The 17,966-nt window shown below is 39.8% G+C and overlaps 1 protein-coding gene across 2 annotated transcripts in view; it reads right to left on the minus strand.

Annotated features, from left to right (window-relative positions):
• The window catches only part of LOC143041064 (uncharacterized), a 154,801-nt gene that overhangs the window by 74,507 nt on the left and 62,328 nt on the right, over positions 1-17,966 (minus strand). The window contains exon 7 of one of the 2 annotated variants that reach the window (XM_076212717.1): positions 10,416-14,284. The exons of the other annotated variant lie outside the window; for it this stretch is intronic. Coding sequence (XP_076068832.1) covers positions 14,104-14,284 — 181 coding nt within the window. The 3' untranslated portion in view covers positions 10,416-14,103. Of the gene's footprint in view, positions 1-10,415; positions 14,285-17,966 lie in introns of those variants that run through there. 2 annotated transcript variants of the gene reach the window in all.

The raw sequence follows: 17,966 nt of genomic DNA on the forward strand, positions 1-17,966 counted from the left end.
AATGCTCACTTCCAGCCTACTGTCACTCTCTCCCCTTGTACATCTCATCACCTTACTTTTACCCACATTTATCTTCAGCTTCCTTCTTTCACATACCTTCTCAAACTCTGTCACTAACTTCCTCAATCCCTCCTCTGATCCTGCTACAAGCGCAGTGTCGTCAGCAAACAACAGCTGGCTCACCTCCCACTTTTCTCCATTTTCTTTAATCATCTCCAACCCCTGACCCACTACCCTTGCATTCACCTCTTGCACCACCCCATCCATGTAAAGATTGAACAGCCAGGGCGACATAACATACCCCTGACAAAGTCCCACCTTTACCTCAAACCATTCACTCTCTCCATTTCTAATCCTAATGCAAGCTCTACTACTCTCGTAAAAACTCTTGACTGCTCTTAACAGCTTTCCTCCTATCCCATATATCTTCAGTACCTCCCACAGTGCCTTCCTGTCTACCCTGTCGTAAGCCTTTTCCAGATCCATAAAAGCCCAAAAAACATCCTTACCTTTTCCTATAGCTTTCTCACATATCTGTCTTACCACAAAAATCTGATCTACACAACCCCTACCTGTCCTAAACCCACACTGTTCCTCACTAATTACTCCCTCTCTTCCTCTCATAATCCTCTCAATCAAGACCCTCCTATAAGCCTTCCCAATTACACTCAACAAGCTGATCTCTCTGAAACTACTACACTCACACTTGTCCCCCTTTCCTTTGTAAAGCGGAACTATACAGGCCCTCCTTCAGTCCTCCGACACTCTACCCTCTCTTAAACAAACATTAAATAACCTCACCAGCCAGTCCACCATAACTGTACCTCCTTTCTTCAGACATTCTGCATGGCATCCATCCAGACCAGGAGCCTTACCTGCTCTCATCATCTTAACAGCTGCTTTCACTTCATCCTTCCCTATTTCTCCTCCATTTTCCTCACTCATCACTCTCATTTTCTTAGCACTTCTCACTGCAACTACCTTTCCCTCCCTATCCTCCACATTTAGCAACTCCCTAAAATACTCTGCCCACCTTCCTCTCACTGCCTCTCTTCCATTATCATCCAATGAAATTACCGAGGTATTAGAAGTAAAGTAAATGACTTAACTATTTTCAATTCTATAATCAACCCCTCAGTTATATGTCTACAGGAAACATGCCTAAGTCCCAGTGTTCAATTAGAGCTGAAAAACTTTACCATCTATAGAAAGGACAAGTTTGCACCTGGAGGGAGGGATCGCAGTTGCTATCAGCCACTGCCTTCCCCAAGCGGAGCTGCCACTATCCACAACCTTGGAGGCAGTCGCTGTCAAAATGAAAATACAGGATAAACTTGCGTCCATCTGCTCCATATATTTACCTCCAGAACAACCATTTCCACTACAGGAGGTAAATGAACTTGTAAGACAAATGCCCCACCATAAACTTGTAGTCGGAGATTCTAACTCCCATCATCACATGTGGGGGAGTGGTAGAACATGTACCTGAGGGGAGCAGATGGAGGCAGTTCTAAACATCAACAACCTGGTCCTCCTAAACACTGGCGATCCCACTTGTGTAGGCAATGCCAGGGGCACTTTTTCATGCATTGATTTATCCATATTATCTCCTGCGCTGTCTGACGACATAGAATGGACTACGCATGACGACACCATGCTCAGCGATCATTTCCCAGTCATCCTAAAAATAGGGGTGACCACGTTACGCCTGCTCCAACCTATGGAGACAACCCACCCATAAGGAAAGCGTACTACCAACGTCAACACCACAGGAGACAATATGGATGACAAAGTATTAAATTTAACATTATCCATTTTGAACTCAGCGCATAAGCACATACCAAAGACCTCTGCATTTCACAAGCATAGAGTTCCTTGGTGGACATCAGACTCCAGAAAAGCACTTTGCAAGCAGAATAGGGCTTATCGAACTTTTAAAAACAACCCAATTTTACCCAACCTTATTACTTTTAAAAAGGCGCAAGCAGAGGCCTGTAAAACCACTTAACAGTCCAAGCAAAAGTTTTGGCATGATTTTATTTTGACAATTAGCATGCACACTCCTCTAACGCAGATTTGGTCAGCCGTCCGAAGAATTGACAGCAAACATGCACCTACCATACAGGCTTTGACGATAGGAACTACATTTATTGATACGCCCACCGACATCACAAACATAATAGCAGATATATTTACACAAACAAACAATACAGACGCTCCTCAACTTACGTTTTAGTTACGTTCCGAACAGCCGAACGTAAGTTGAAAATGAACGTAAGTTGTTACTGTACCATACATCCATAAATTCTATTACCGTATCTTATAAAACACCCCTAAATCATTAATTATACACATAACATTGTAAAATAATAAAATTAATTTCAAATAAATTAAATTCGAGCAACATAAATTGAGATGGCGGAGGAGGAGGAGGAGGATGCAAGGCACGTTCAGTCTGTCATTTGTGCCATGTAAACAATGGACGCAGCATCATGCGTAAGTATCGTTTGAACTACAGAGAGCATGCTAAACTAAAAAATTCACTAAAAAATTTTTTTTTACCATTTTTTTTACAGTCAGTTCAAACGTAAAATCGAAAAAACGTAAAACGAATGAACGTAAGTAGAGGAGCGTCTGTATAGATAACAATTCACCTACATTCTTACAGCATAAACAAAGACTGGAAGCAGAGCCACTGGTCTTCCGTACACATACACACAACTACACAAACTTAAGGGACTGTAGGGCGCGAAAACACGAAAAATTCTGGAAAATCAACGAATTTTAGGTAAACATTTCAAAAGATTCTCTATGATGGTGGTAACACTTTAGCCAAATATTACAGCTCAATTCCGTTTCTTTTCTTATATATAAAATAAAATAGATAAATTTTTGGCAACCTCTGGCAACCCCATTGCATGAAAAAACATTCTGTATATTGAAATAAAGTCAAAATTTTGATACCCAGTTCTGTTTTGTTTACTATAATTAATATATATGGAGATATCTGGCAACTTGCCCAACACTAATCGTCAATCACCACAAGGATCTCAGTATCTCTTCAAAGCTAAAGGAGAAAGGATGTCGCCCTGTCGCGTATCTGTTAGCCTACCAGTCATGCATGCGATCGTATTATCTTTTATTCTACCAACAGGTATTCAAAAGATTCTCTATGATGGCTGTAACACTTCGACCAAATATTACAGCTCAATTCCGTTTCTGTTCTTATATATAAAATGAAATAGATAAATTATTGGCGACATCTGGCAACCCCATTGCATGAAAAAACATTCTGTATATTGAAATTAAGTCAAATTTTCGATAGCCAGTTCAGTTTTGTTTAAAGTTTTAAACGGAAATGTAAAAAAATAGACAATGTCATGAGTGAGTACGCGGCCGGAGGATTTTAAATGCCGGTGCGCTCCTTTAAACTTTAAATGCCTCTCCTGAAAAGTTTATGTTTTTTATATTTAAATAGCCATATCTCTGTTTCTTTTTGTCCGATTTCATTAATTCTTTCGAATTTGTAAAGAGAAAGAGTAATTCTTTAATTTGATCAGGAAAAAACAAAGGAAACTGTAACTTAATTTTTTTGTTTAATTTATCATAGCAGATTTTCACTGAAGTTTCTACTATTCAAAATAAAAAAATCATAAAAAAGAATAAAAGAGAGTAGGAAAAAATCTAACTCAATGAAGTTGTTTCCAAGACTCTAATCTTTCATTTCCTACATAGTAGGCTGATTACCTATGCCTGTGGATACTTCAATGATTACAGATACTATCATAAAAAAAAGAAAGAAAAAAATTAACTACACGTAATATATACATGTTACTAAAACAATTTAGTATGCAATAATACTCTTTCCGATAGAGTAAGTATACATAAGTTCACCAAAGAAATTGAACAACTTTTATGACACGTTCACCTATAAGCACTTCCCACAGTCCCTTAAACAGGCTTTAAGCTTGTGTAGAGGGACTTCTGCTGGCCCTGATGAGATCAGGTATGAGATGCTGCAACATCTAAATTCAATCTCACTCAACAAATTACTGGAACTGTACAATGAAATTTGGATTATACATAACTCCCAGAAACATGGGAACATGCCCACGTCATACCTATTCTCAAAAAGGGAAAGGACCCAAAGAGTCCTTCCTCTTATTGCCCTATAGAGCTTACCAACTGTTTATGCAAAGTATTAGAACGTATGGCCAATAACAGATTAAAATTAATTTTCGAATCTCAAAATTTAATAGTTCCTGCCCAATGTGGTTTCAGAAAAAATCGAAGTAGTCTCGACCATTTGGTCAACTTGGAACATGAAATCCTTTCAAGTTTTGAGAGGAAAGATTTCCTTGCAACTTGTTTCCTAGATTTAGAAAGTGCCTACGTCTTGGCATGGCGACATGGTATCCTCGAAAAACTCTATGCACTTGGCCTTAGAGGGAATCTCCCTATTTTTATTCAAAACTTTTTACTAGAGTGAACATTCTGTCAAAATTAAAGATTGCTTTTCATCAGTACGCATACAATAAAATAGCGTACCACATGGTGTGTTGAGCCCCACATTATTTATGTTACTTATTACTGATATTCTACCTGCTCCACCTCAGAACCTTAAATACTCATTATGCGCTGACAACGTTGGAATATGGCATTCCTCATTTTTCCAGTTCTCGCGTACAACTTGCCCTGGACTCGCTACAGGAATGGTCTGACAAATGGTAATTTAAATTTTTGGAAGTAAAGTCAACAGTGGTTGTATTTTCACGCAGAGCCAGGGCAGAAATTGATCTGCAATTACAAGGGACTCCCATTCCAGTACAAAATTCAACCTTTTTTCCTTGGCCTCAAACTGGACTCCAGGCTAAACTGGAAGGCCCATGTAAAGTACCTAGTTGATGCATGTAACAAGAGACTTAATTTGCTATGCAAACTAACGAGCACAAATTGGGGAGCAGATAGCAAATCTTTGCTAATGATTTATGAGTCCCTAATTAGATCTAAATTAGACTATGGGTGTCAGATTTATGGTTTGGCAACAACAACAACGTTACAACCCCTGAACATCATCTAAAACAAAGGCCTACATCTTGCACTTAGAGCATTATGCTGCACAAGAATCGAGAGGCTGGAGGTTGAAGCCAATGTTTCCCCCCTCCACTACAGGCGCGAACTTCTCACACTCCGTTATGCCGCCAAAGTGCTCCGTATCCCACGATATCCCTGCAAGTGGGTGGCATCCCAATACGAGCACTTTACCAACTCCAGCTTTAATCCCTTTTCTATGAATCCGATCCCTGTACGAGCAGTATTCAGTGCCACTGTGGTCTATTGAAAAATTGAAGAGATTGCACATACCACCATGGGAAAAGATCACCCTGAACGTAAACATCAATGAAGACCTCCGGGTACACTGACGACAGGGCACTGTATACACATGGTTTCAAGTGTGGCGGTAAGACAGGGACAGGATTGTATATCTCCACAACCCAGATGATGTTCAGATTGCCAGACTATACGAGCATTTATATTGCCAAACTCTTCAGAATATACAAAGCGATAGAAAATATTCAATCTGACACATCTAGTAACTTTGTTATTTTCTCAGATTCTTTGAGTGCATTACAGTCAATTAAGTCAGGTAACCAAATGGGGAATTCTCTCCTAGGCAAAATTATTAGCACACTTTCGACGATCAACAAGTCCATTACTTTCTCTTGGGTTCCTGGCCACATTGGGATCTCTGGGAATGAGAAAGCGGGCACGCTGGCCAAATCTGTGTTAGAAAAGGACTATTATAGACATTCCCATAGACATAGGCACTTTCAAATCAATCTTAAGAAAACAATTACACGACCACTGGCAAAACCAGTGGGACAATCTCCACATCATGCATAAACAAAAGGAGCACATAACAGACTGGTCAACATCATACAGAAGCAATAGACATGAGGAAATCGCCATAGCAAGGCTGAGGATGAATTCAACCTACCTCACCCACCTAGATCTGTATATAAATGGCATATTTCCTCCCCCAGTGCAACACCTGCAACACTACACTGTCTATACTCATACACTGCACGAAATATTACACACAATGCCAGGCACTTATACATCATAGCAGACTCAACAACATTCAGTTAAACATGACATCATTTGGCCAATGACTGTTTCCTTATTGATAAAGTAGTGTATCACTTGCGCACACCAGGACTGTTGTGGAAATTGTAATGGTAAATTACACCAGATCGCAGGTTCACACCAGGCTTAATGACCCTCTTATGGGTCGATAAACAATAAAGATACTCGTAGAACGGATTGAGACATTCATTCCTTACCACCTTCAATCGCTCGACTACGTAGTCTACCCAAGTAGCACTCACTACAGTCTCCTTCATTCTTATGTTCATACCTTTGGCAAATATTTCTTCAGAATTTTTCAACATTGTCTTTCTCAATTTGTCCACATGACCTCTGAAAGTCCTCCCATCCCTAATCAAGGTCTTCTTTTTTTTTTTTTTATAAATATAGCCTATCCCCTTTAGTGACCTGAACACTGTAATTAGTCACCTCTCTTTGATTTTCCAATGTTGGCAGAACCAATGCTTTAGTCTCTCCTCATATGATTTATCTACCAGGCTGGGAACTAGTTTGGTCGCTGCCCCTAGTATCCTCTTGATCTTTCATTCTGATGCATATTCTAGTCTTTGATGGATTACAGCCAGGGCCCTCACATGGCGGGGGGGGGTTTGAGGCATATGCCCTGGGGCAGCACATTTAGGGGGGGTGGCACTTCTAGTCTGGACATGCTGCCCACAAGGCTGACAAAATAATTATAATAAAAAAAGGTCAAAGGAGCCCTGAATATATTACCTTAATACAGTATACAAATTTTGCGTTAGAATCAAGAAAATATGAAATATTTTTCCTTATCCTTTCTGCAATTGGGACATTAAATACAATTTTTAAAATCCGTTTAATTATTTCACAAGACAAGCAAGTCCAGGGCAGTGGACAAGGTGCAGGGATGACCCGTCATTCAGGAGGTGCTAAGATAAGAGGGAGGGTGGACGGGTGTGGAGTGTATTCAGGGGTGGAATGGGTGGGATTGATTTTGTGCCTTTTTCTTTTTGGCTACCCCCCTTGTAAGGGGGAAAAAGCCTTGGTATATGTATGTATGTATGTACAAGACCAGCTATATTCGGCAGTATGGGGTAGTGGTGCTGGGAAGTGGTGATGGGGGAGGGGGGCTGGGGGCATCACCGAGAACTTTGCCCCGGGGCGGCACTTTGGCATGTAAGGGCTCTGATTACAGCCAGGGTGTTTTTGATGGATGTTTGAGATCTTGTTAGGCCCTTCTGCATAGGAATTTTTTCATTTCTTTATTGCCCCTTCTACATTTTATTTATTTATTTTTTTAGTGAACGAGGGGGGTCACTATACAATGAGTGGGGGTAAACCAGTTCTGGATTATTGGGCCCTACTATGGAAGAACTTTGCCTCACTGCATTGCCTTTGACCCAAGTAGTGTGATACAGGACAGGGCAGCTTTTATCACTGAAGTGCTGAGATGGAAGGGGTGATTGAATGGGTTTTGTATTTTGTATAGTTGTACACTCTAAGTCTGCCATTCACCTTGTAAGGGTGAAAACTACTTAAAGGCAAATAATTAATCTTGTGTAGTGAGCTCTTTTATTTCATAGCCATCTTAGACAAAAAATCACAGGCAATATTTTTTTACAAGTTAAATTTTCTCTACATAAGTGTTGGACAACTGATAAATTTAGAATTGACAGCAAGAATGCACACCTCCCTTTGTACTGTTTGTGTCCAGCATTGGACATTCAGAGAATAGTTTGGCTCTGGATACATACAATGCGTGGCACTATATTATCCTTTTTACTTTGTGTCAGAGTATCTGTGTGTTTAGTTTTGTGGTAAAAGATATTCTGACATATGAAGATCATAAAGCCTACAAGAGTCAATTAGAATACCAGGGATGCAGCACTGCTGGGTTAATTAAAAAAAAAAAAAAAAAAAAAAAAAAAAAAAAAAAAAAAAAAAAAAAAAGACCCAGCCTAAGTGCCTTAGTAACACTATGCTTATAGATGAACAGATTCACTATTAATAGCTATTTACATAAAGCACATATCAAACAACCAGTCTATTTATTGGAAATCATTAATACCCTATTCCAAAAATCATGTGCATTACAATCCTTCAAAATTATAGTTACATGCAACATAAATAATAAGTATGTGCAAATATTTCTTATTCCTAATTCCTCAGTACTGTAGGAAAGCCTGGCCATCATTCTTTACAAATGCAACTTTTCTAGCATCAATGAAACACCAAAATTTACGTGCTGCAATATTTATTCAAGTAACAAGTATTGTACTGCACTACTTATTAATGCAAACAAGTACTCTCTCATTTACTTGACACTAGTAAAATATAGAAAATCTTTTACAAGTAAACATGAAAAAAATATATATTACTGAGTGCTAGTGTCCTGCTAATAGCCAATGATTTCTGAACAATTGATTACAATTGTTTTGGACAAGTTGGTCTTTGATGGCAAAGAAAATTCAGAGATGAGCTTTTAATTTCCTGGAGTTTCATCACAAAGGACCTAGAAAAAGCCCTCTCTGATGAAACATCAGAAAATTTAAAAGCTCATTTCTGTCAATTTTCTTTTGCCAACAAAATCTAATTTCTGAACATATGCAAAGGAGTCAGTATAAATACATATGTAAAAATATAAAACTTATATCATGAACTATCATGTATGAATGAATTATATATATATATATATATATATATATATATATATATATATACACACACACATACACACGTATATTTATGTGTGTGTATGTGTGTTTACTCAGTGAGGGAATGGTTCTACCCTGAATGAGGTGTGGCAATCTCAACCATACTTAAGTTACTCAATCATATGCCTTTCCAAAGGAAATTGTTTAACAACTTTCCTAGATAATGTAATAAAGTGTTTTTCTTTTCCCCTTTATTCCACAGAAATCCAGACACTTAACTCAGCATGAAATAAAACTATATGCACTTTGTAGGAAGAAGAAAAAGATGAAGAAAAAATATTACTATTAAAATAAAACATACACATAAATAAACAAGATACACTTGGAGTCCAAAACTCTGCCAAAGCAGTTCATTTCAATCTATAAAAAATTCTCAGACTCGGATCATGATCTGGATCACCACTGAAATCCAATGGTTTGTTACTTAGGCTCATTCCACCACTCCAATAATGGTGTCAAAATCAGTACATATTATTTTGCATAAAGTTGTTAACAAATTTTTTTTAATGCCTTGAATTTTACTGATTGGATATCTGCAGCTCCACAGTGGCTGAAAACAACCCTTGGGCACCCCAAGATATCTATAGGAGTGCCTCTGGTCTCTCTTGCAGAATACCTGTGGCCTCCAGGAAACTGACAACAGCCTCTGGGTTGGACTATAACTCATTTCAAGATATGGTATTGTTGTCTGGGGATAATCAGTGTAGAGCATGGTAGTATGAGGCATTCTGTGTCTTCCATGTGGTGGTTGTACTTGGGGTGGTTTGAATCTATGGCCAAGCCTATTCTGTGTTGGTAATATCTCAATACAGAAAAGGCCTGGCTACTCTCTCTGGGGAGAACCTATGAAATTCTGTCAGTATTTTATCTGGACGTTTTTTTTTTTTTTTTTTTATTATTCACAGGGTAAAACAGTATCTACCTATCTACAAGGCGTGTTACTTAAGAGCCGTTTTGAAATAGAAATTAAACAAGTAGACTTTTTGTAACAATTTTATTACGGTAATACATGAAAGCCTGTACTGTAATCTACTTTTCAACATAATTGCGGAATCATCTGACTGTGTTTAAGTTTGTTTGTGAGCATTTGAAATTCCTCCTCCGATTGTGAATGCTGCCGACTGTGAAATACGTGCTGTGATTCATTTTCTTACTGCTAAAGGTGTGAAAGCGGCTGAAATTCATCATCAGATGAGTGAAGTGTATGGAGAAAACATTATGAGTGATGGGATGGTGTGGAAATGGGTGAGAGCTTTTAAAGATGGCAGTACAAATGTGCACCAAACCATCAGTAATGAGTGAAGGTTGTCCACTTTGTTCCTCATCATGCACAGTTGTATGGCCATCTTTAAAAGCTCTCGCCCATTTCTGCACCATCCCATCACTCATAATTTTTTCTCCATACACTTCACTGATCTGACAATGAATTTCAGCTGCTTTCATGCCTTTAGCAGTAAGAAAATGAATAACAATGGGTATTTCACAGTCGGTAGCATTCTCAATCGGAGGAAGCATTTCAAATACTCACAAGCAATCTTAAACGCTGTCAGATGATTCCGTAATTATGTTGAAAAGTTGATTACAGCACAGGCTTTCATGTAAAAATAAAGTTGTTACGAATAGTCTACTGGTTTAATTTTTATTTCAAAACAGTACTTAAAAAATACGCCTCGTATATACCAAAGGGCTTATTCAACCTTATCAGGGAGGTAGCCAAAGTCAAAAGGCATATACCCACTCCCATCCATTTTATCCTCACCCATCCCCACAAAAGAGGAGGAGGAGGAGGAGGAAAATAGGAATAAGAAAAAGAAGAAGTAAAGAAGAAGAAAAGAAGAAAAAAAAAAAAAAAGTGTTATTCTCTCCTCTTCTATCCCAAAGGGGACCCACTCATCTTTGCCTATATACATATTAGCAACATGATGAAGAATAAAGAGAAAAACTACTACTAATCAATCAATCCATTGCCCCACGTCTCTCTTGCAGGAGGTAACCAGCAACAGTCACTGGATGGGACCACAAGTTGCTCAAGAAAGAGATTTGTTTTGTCTGGGTGAGGCTAGAGTAGGTCAATGTAGGATGAGGTGTTTGGTGTCTTCAGCATAGTGATTGCATCTAGGACAGTTTGCTTCTGTATTTGGGTTATACTTTGTTTTGGTAATGTTTTAAAAGTTGGATGGTGGTATGATGTAATTAGACTCATGTAGTTCTTGCTTGATGTGGAAGGGGTCTCAGTGGGGCTGATGTTTGGGAGAGTTTGGTGGAGGGTCTTGAAATGTTTGCTTCATGTTGTGAGGATGCAGGTGGTAGGTTGTTATATATGTTTGAGTAATATGCTGCCAGTGTTTTTTTTTTTTTTTTTCTTAACCACCAGCAAGTTGGACTAACAGCATTGTTAATTAAATTCCACACTACAAATTCCTCTATTAGAGGCATTATACTAGCCTCCTGATGTTAAATTGAATCATGATAAAGTTATTGTGTAATGGGAGGGATGGGTAGGATTAAAGGCTTTTGCATTGAACTGTGTGCCTACCATTTTTACATCCTGTTCCATTAGGAGGATTTTGGTTCCTGTGTGTAGATGCTCTACAAGGGTGGTCTGGTCTTTGTGCATCCTGATATTACTATCAATGCATGATCTTATGTAGTTTACCATTCTGTGGAGACATAGTAAACCATTTTAAAAGATGTTCATTGACTGTGATTAGCTTCTTCCTGACAACCAAAACCTGTGGGTGCTACTGGTCTTAGTTTATTTTTTTGTCAATTTTCGTCACCAGATCCTTAATATGTGGACTAAAGGACATATGAATGTCAAAAGTGAGGCACAGGATGTTAGGGCTTTTGTCCAATGGAAGGAGTTGGCCACTTAATTTCAGTGATTGATGTTTCTTTGACTCACAGTTGTTTGGGGTGAACAATGTCACTGGTGATTTTTGTGGGGAGGCCTCCATTCTATTTTGTCTTAGCCACTGTTCTACGGACATGCTCAAGTTCAGGACACATGGGATAGGACTGGCCATGGATTTGAACTACCCTGGATGCACCTATCACACAAAGGACACAGATTGCCTCATTCTACAGTGTATCACACTAATCATTCCTAAACGATAACATAACATTTCTTCCCCAAGTAACTCAAGGGGCTACCTAGAGGCCATTGCCAATTACCTGGGTGGGTCATGGGTCTCCTAAAAGTGAGACCATTGTTCTACTAATAATAAATAAAACCAAACAAGGATATTGAATATCCATATATAAACAAATAAATGCAGAAGACAATGGTAAGGGCAACTTGGGAAGGTGGGTAGAGAAGATGCACACACTAAAGGGCCTTTCTCCTTCATAAGGTGATGGCCAAGTCAAAGCACACCCACTTCATGCACATGAAAATTCATTTAACACACCTCCCATCTCAGTATCTCATTGATAAAGGAGCATCCTTAAACCTTGCCAAACTGCTAGGGTCAAAAGCAATGCAGTGAAGCACAGCATTTTGATAGGAAGGTTTGACAGCCAGAGCCGGTTTACTTGTACCACTTCACTATATGACAGCCACCCTCCTTCTTTTATGTGAATTTGGAAACACAGATCATGAAAAGAAAATAAAAACACTAAGGGAAAGATGGTGATCCAAAAGATTAGAACATCAAACATGGATTTCTTTTTTAAATCTTTAACATAAAATGAAAGAGAAAATGGTAATACTGACAGTAGAATTGGAAGACACAAGGAAGGGGTTTCATCAGGAATGGAATAATCTCAGCTTATAGGGCTGAATAAAAAATCCAACTCCTACAACATATTACTGTACTCCAGTTGGATTAAGAGAAGAAAGGTGTTTTCTCTCTTTATCCCACTGAACCTCAGTCATCCATCTTTGCATGATGACAAGTTGGCAACACTTACTCTGTAGGAAGATAAAAAAAAAAGGAGAAAAAATACAAAGGAAACAAGTAAATGTCTGGGTGGAATGAAGAATGTTAAAACAAATATTTGGAAGTGAATGCAAAGACAGGATTGTCTGAAGAAATTATTGTACTTACAACACTATATGGATCAGAAAAGAAAAGACTGAAGGTCTTTGAGATGAAGTGTTTGAGAAATATGACTGGTGTTATAAGAATAGAGTGAAGAATGTGAAGATAGGGCAGAGAACAGAGGTGGGAAGGGAGTTGTTGGATAGGGTTCATCAGAGAGTGCTATGGAGGATTTAGGCATATAGAGAGAATGAATGAAAAAGACTAGCAAAAAGAATGTAGAAAGCAGACATGGATGGAATGAGCTTTAGTGGAAGATCGGGAATGAAAAGGATTGATGGGGTCAAAGGGACTTTGGATACATGTGAGGTGTTTGTTGAGCAGGAAAGAGAAAGCAACAGAGGAATAAATGGGAGATAGTGAGTGGATGAGAAGGGGATTGCCACATGATGAAGCAGTGGAGGCAAACCAGCTCAGGAAGTCCTCTTGTGGAACAGCTGTGCCCCAAACAGTATGACCCTTCATCTCCTAGGTGCAGAGATGGGAAGGGTGGTCAAATGAGTTTTATTTGTATATGATGTGGATGTGTTCATTTACTTGATCATCCCCCTTACAATGGGTAACAAAGAATTTGTTTTAAAATTGGAAACTCCCCCTATCAGGAGGCTAGGATAGTGTCACTTACAGAGGAATTTGTAGTGTGTAATTTAATGAACCATGCCCTTGGTCCAATTTGCTGGTGGCAGGGTTTGAATTGCCATCACCTTCAACTTCACCTCACATAGTGATGCTCTAACCTGCTCAGCCAGTAAGCATCCAAGTAAAAAACAACCTTTGATATATGATAATAATTGTTGCCTTAGGTTTCAATAACTGGAAACCTGCAGCCCAACTCTAGCTGGCAATGGTTTGGGCACATGGAAAGAACAAGTGAAGAAAGATTTGCAAAAAGAATGTGGGAAACAGAGGTGGATGGAGTGAACTTGAGGGGACAAACAAGTTAAGATGGATGGACAGCGTGAAGGGGGCTTTGAGCACTGTCAACCCTCCATTTCATAAATCTTTGTTTTATGGTCTTCAGCAGGAGATAGGGGTGAGTGGAAAATTGTTGTATATGTATTACATTTCAATATACCCCAAAGGGCACCTTATATTCTCTATTTTCCACATGAGGGGACATGGGAGGAAAGGTCACCGTGTAAATAAAGTTGCCCTGCTATGGATTACTCTTGCTGCATTGCCTCTCATCCAAGTAGTGGGAAGGAGACAGAAATTACCCTTTATCCATGAGGAGCTAAGATAAGAGGTGAACAATTGATGGAAGTGGGTGCTTGCCTTGGCTGGCTACTTCCCTCAAAAGGGTGAGGAGTCCCTTGGTATTTCGATAAATAGATACATTCAAATGTATGGTAAAATAAATTCCATGCTTCCCTTATCCTTTGGTTTTGGAGTTGGACAGATCTGTAAGTATTGGTTGGATTGGTAACTCCCATTATGTGAAGATTTGCTATCTACATACACATTAGTTCCTAATTATATGCATCTCACAAATATGGATTTCACACATATGCAATGAACCTATTCTAAATAGGTTCCCATTTTGTGTACAAATTCTAGAGTTATGCGAGTTTAATGTGGAAAATGCAGTCTGGCCCTATATTTCCCAGTGAATTAATTCACTTTATGCAAATTCACACTAACAACTTTCCAGAATACATACCTCACACATATGGAGAATTTAGGTCTCTCTCTCTCTCTCTCTCTATATATATATATATATATATATATATATATATATATATATATATACACACACACACATACAAATACCAACATGTTTTTCCCCCCTACAAGGGAGGTAGCCAAAAACAATGGCATAAAATCCACTCCCACCCATTTCATCCCCACATACTCCACTCCCATTCATCCCCCTCCCTCTTATCTTGGCTCCTCCTGGATGATGGGTCATCCCTGCACCTCACCTACTGCCCTGGGTCAAAGGCAATGTAGCAAGACATAGCGCATCCACAGCAAGGCCACGTCATTTAATTGGCAACCCACTCTCTCTGTCCCCTTATACAGAAAAAAGAAGAAATCTCTTCAGGCTGCATCAAAATATTCACACATACTCCCTCACCCCCACCCACCCCCTTCCATGCATCACATCATCCATACACAACCATTCTCCACTTACCTCTATCTTCTGCCTTCTCCCATCCTTCTTCAACACATTCCCCTCTTTCCTAATGTCCCTTTTTACCACAACCATCCATCTCATCCTTGGTTGCCCCCTCATGTTCACTCCTTCCACCTCTTTTACTAATCTTTCCTCACTCATTCTTTCCATGTGTCGAAACCATCCCAATACTCTTTCATCAACCCTATCTCCCAACCACTTTTCCACCCCCGCTCTCTTCATTTCCACATTGTTTCTCACTCTATCCAACCTTGTAACCCGTACCATACTTCTCAGGCATTTCATCTCGAACACAATTAAACTTTTCTTTTCTTATGTTCCATGCTTCTTCCCCATACAGTGCTGTTGACACAATCACCCTTTCATACAATCTCCTATTAGCATCCATTCCCAAATATCTGTTTCTCATTACACTTTAATCCCCCAAGGTACTTACTTGGTTCTCACAATCTACATTCTATCGCCACCTTCACTCCTCCCTTTCCTGCCACATTCACACCCAAGTATCTAAAGCTATCCACTTCCTCCAGTCTCTCTCCCTTAATAATTACTTCCAATTTGCTGCATTGTACATCTCTCTCCTTTAAGACTTATTTCCAAATTGCTGCCATCCTCTCCCTTGTACATCTCATCACCTTACTTTTACCCAAATTTACCTTCAACTTTCTCCTATAACATACCTTCCCAAACTTTGTCACTTCCCTTAATCCCCCCTCTGACCCTGCCACAAGTGCATTGTTTTCAGCAAACAACAAATGGCTCACCTCCAACTTTTCTCCATTTTCTTTAACCATTTCCAGTCCCCTGCCCATTACCCTTGCATTTATCTCCTGCACCACCCCATCTCTATACACATTGAACAACCATGGCGACATGACACAGTCCACCTTTACCTTACTACTACTTCCTCTCTCCATTTCTAATTCTAACACATGCTCAACAACTCTTGTAAAAACTTGACTACCCTTAACAGCTTTCCCCCCAATCCTGTATATCTGTAAAACCTCCTACAATGCCTTCCTGACCATGTGTGTATACATATACCAAAGGCTTTTTCCCCCCCTTACAAGGCAGGCAGCAAAAAAAAAAAAGGGAGGGGGCATAAAATACACTCCTACTCATTTCATCCCCACATACTCCACTCACATCCATCCCCCTCCCTCCCTCTTATCTTGGGTCCTGGATGATGGGTCATCCCTGCATCTTGCCCACTGCCCTGGGTCAGAAGCAGTGTTACAAGACACAGCACATCTACAGCAAGGCCACTTTATTTAATCAGAGATCCCCCAACCTCTCTGTCCCCTCATGCAGAAATGGAGATACAGGGAGAAATCCCTTCAGGTTGTGTCAATTTATTTTTCACAAATACTCCCTCACCCCCCATCTCCCATCCACTCCCCCTCATGCATCACAGCATCATCCATACACAACCATTCTACATTCACCCCTATCTTCTGTCCTCTCCCATCCTTCCTCAACATACATTCCCCTCTTTCCCAATGTCCCTTTTACCCCATCCATCTATCCATCCATCCATCCATCTCATCCCTGATCACCCCCTCATCTTCATTCCTACCACTGCCTTCCACACCTCTTTTACTAAACTTTCTCCACTTACTCTTTCCATGTGTCCAAACCATCCCAATACTCTTTCATCAACCCTAAATCCCACCTCCGTTTCCACCCCCATTCTCCTCCGCACCTCCTCATTTCTCACTCTATCCAGCCTAGTAATCCCTACCATATTTCTCATGCACCTAATCTCAAACACTTTCAAACTCCTCTCTTCCTCTCAATTGTTCCATGGTTCTACCCCATACAGTGCTGTTGGCACAATCACTCATACAATCTTCTTTTATCATCCATCCCTAAATGTATATGAAAGAAGGGTGCAGATTCTCACATATACACATAAAATTGAAAACAACAAAATTCTGACTGGTAGTCTTCTTTGTATATTCCAATGTTATAACTATAATTGGAAGACCTTAATGCTAGGGTAAGAAATGAACCAATAGATGGAGTGGTTGGGAAGCGTGGAGTTTCAGGAAAAAATTGTGGTGGAGAGTTGACGGTGGAGATGTGTCTAGAGAGTTTATGACAGTAATAACAGTGTTTAGGAAGAAAGTCAAGCTTACATACACATAGGAGAGGGTGGTGGATGGAAGGGTGGCAGATAGAGCATTAACCTCTTCACTCCAGGGCACATCGCACATCTGGCAACATTAGCTGCCCGACGTGCGATGTTGCGTCATAATAATCGCATTATAAAAAATAAAGTCAGTGCTCAATCGTTCGTTCTCTTTCACCCGTGAATTTTGATAACCATAGAAAATATGATGAAGCCAGTTTAGAGAGAATGGAAGTTACGTAGGTACGACTACAATAAATATAATCAAGATGCCGACGTCGGCATCATCACGTACCCACTTGCTCCTCATGCCGCCTACGTAGGCGTCACCGTATGGAAGTGGTTAATGGACTATATAGCGGTAACAAGGAGTATAGTAGGAAGAGTTGAGGATGTACATGTTCTAAGGGGAGAGAGTGAAGAGAGGAGGAGTTTGAATGTGTTTGAGATGAGGTGCCTGAGAAGTATGATGGGAGTTACTAGGCTGGATAGAGTGAGAAATGAGGAGGTAAGGAGGAGAACAGTGGTGAGAAGGGAGTTGGGAGATAGGGTTGATGAAAGAGTATTGGACACATGGAAAGAATGAGTGAAGAAAGAGTAAAAGAGGTGTGGAAGGCAGAGGTGGAAGAAGTGAACATGAGGGGCAACCAAAGATGAGATTGATGGATGGGGTAAATGGGGCATTGGGAAAGAGGTGAATGTCTGTTGAGGAGGGATGGAAGAGGACAAAAGACAGGGGTGAATAGAGAATGGTTGTGTATGGATGATGCTGTGATGCATGAGGGGGAATGGGTGACGGAGTATGTGTGATAAAT

This window comes from Oratosquilla oratoria, chromosome 30 (assembly GCF_046742065.1).
Source record: "Oratosquilla oratoria isolate Oo_2021 chromosome 30, ASM4674206v1, whole genome shotgun sequence".
In the NCBI taxonomy this organism is placed as follows: Eukaryota; Metazoa; Arthropoda; class Malacostraca; order Stomatopoda; family Squillidae; genus Oratosquilla; species Oratosquilla oratoria.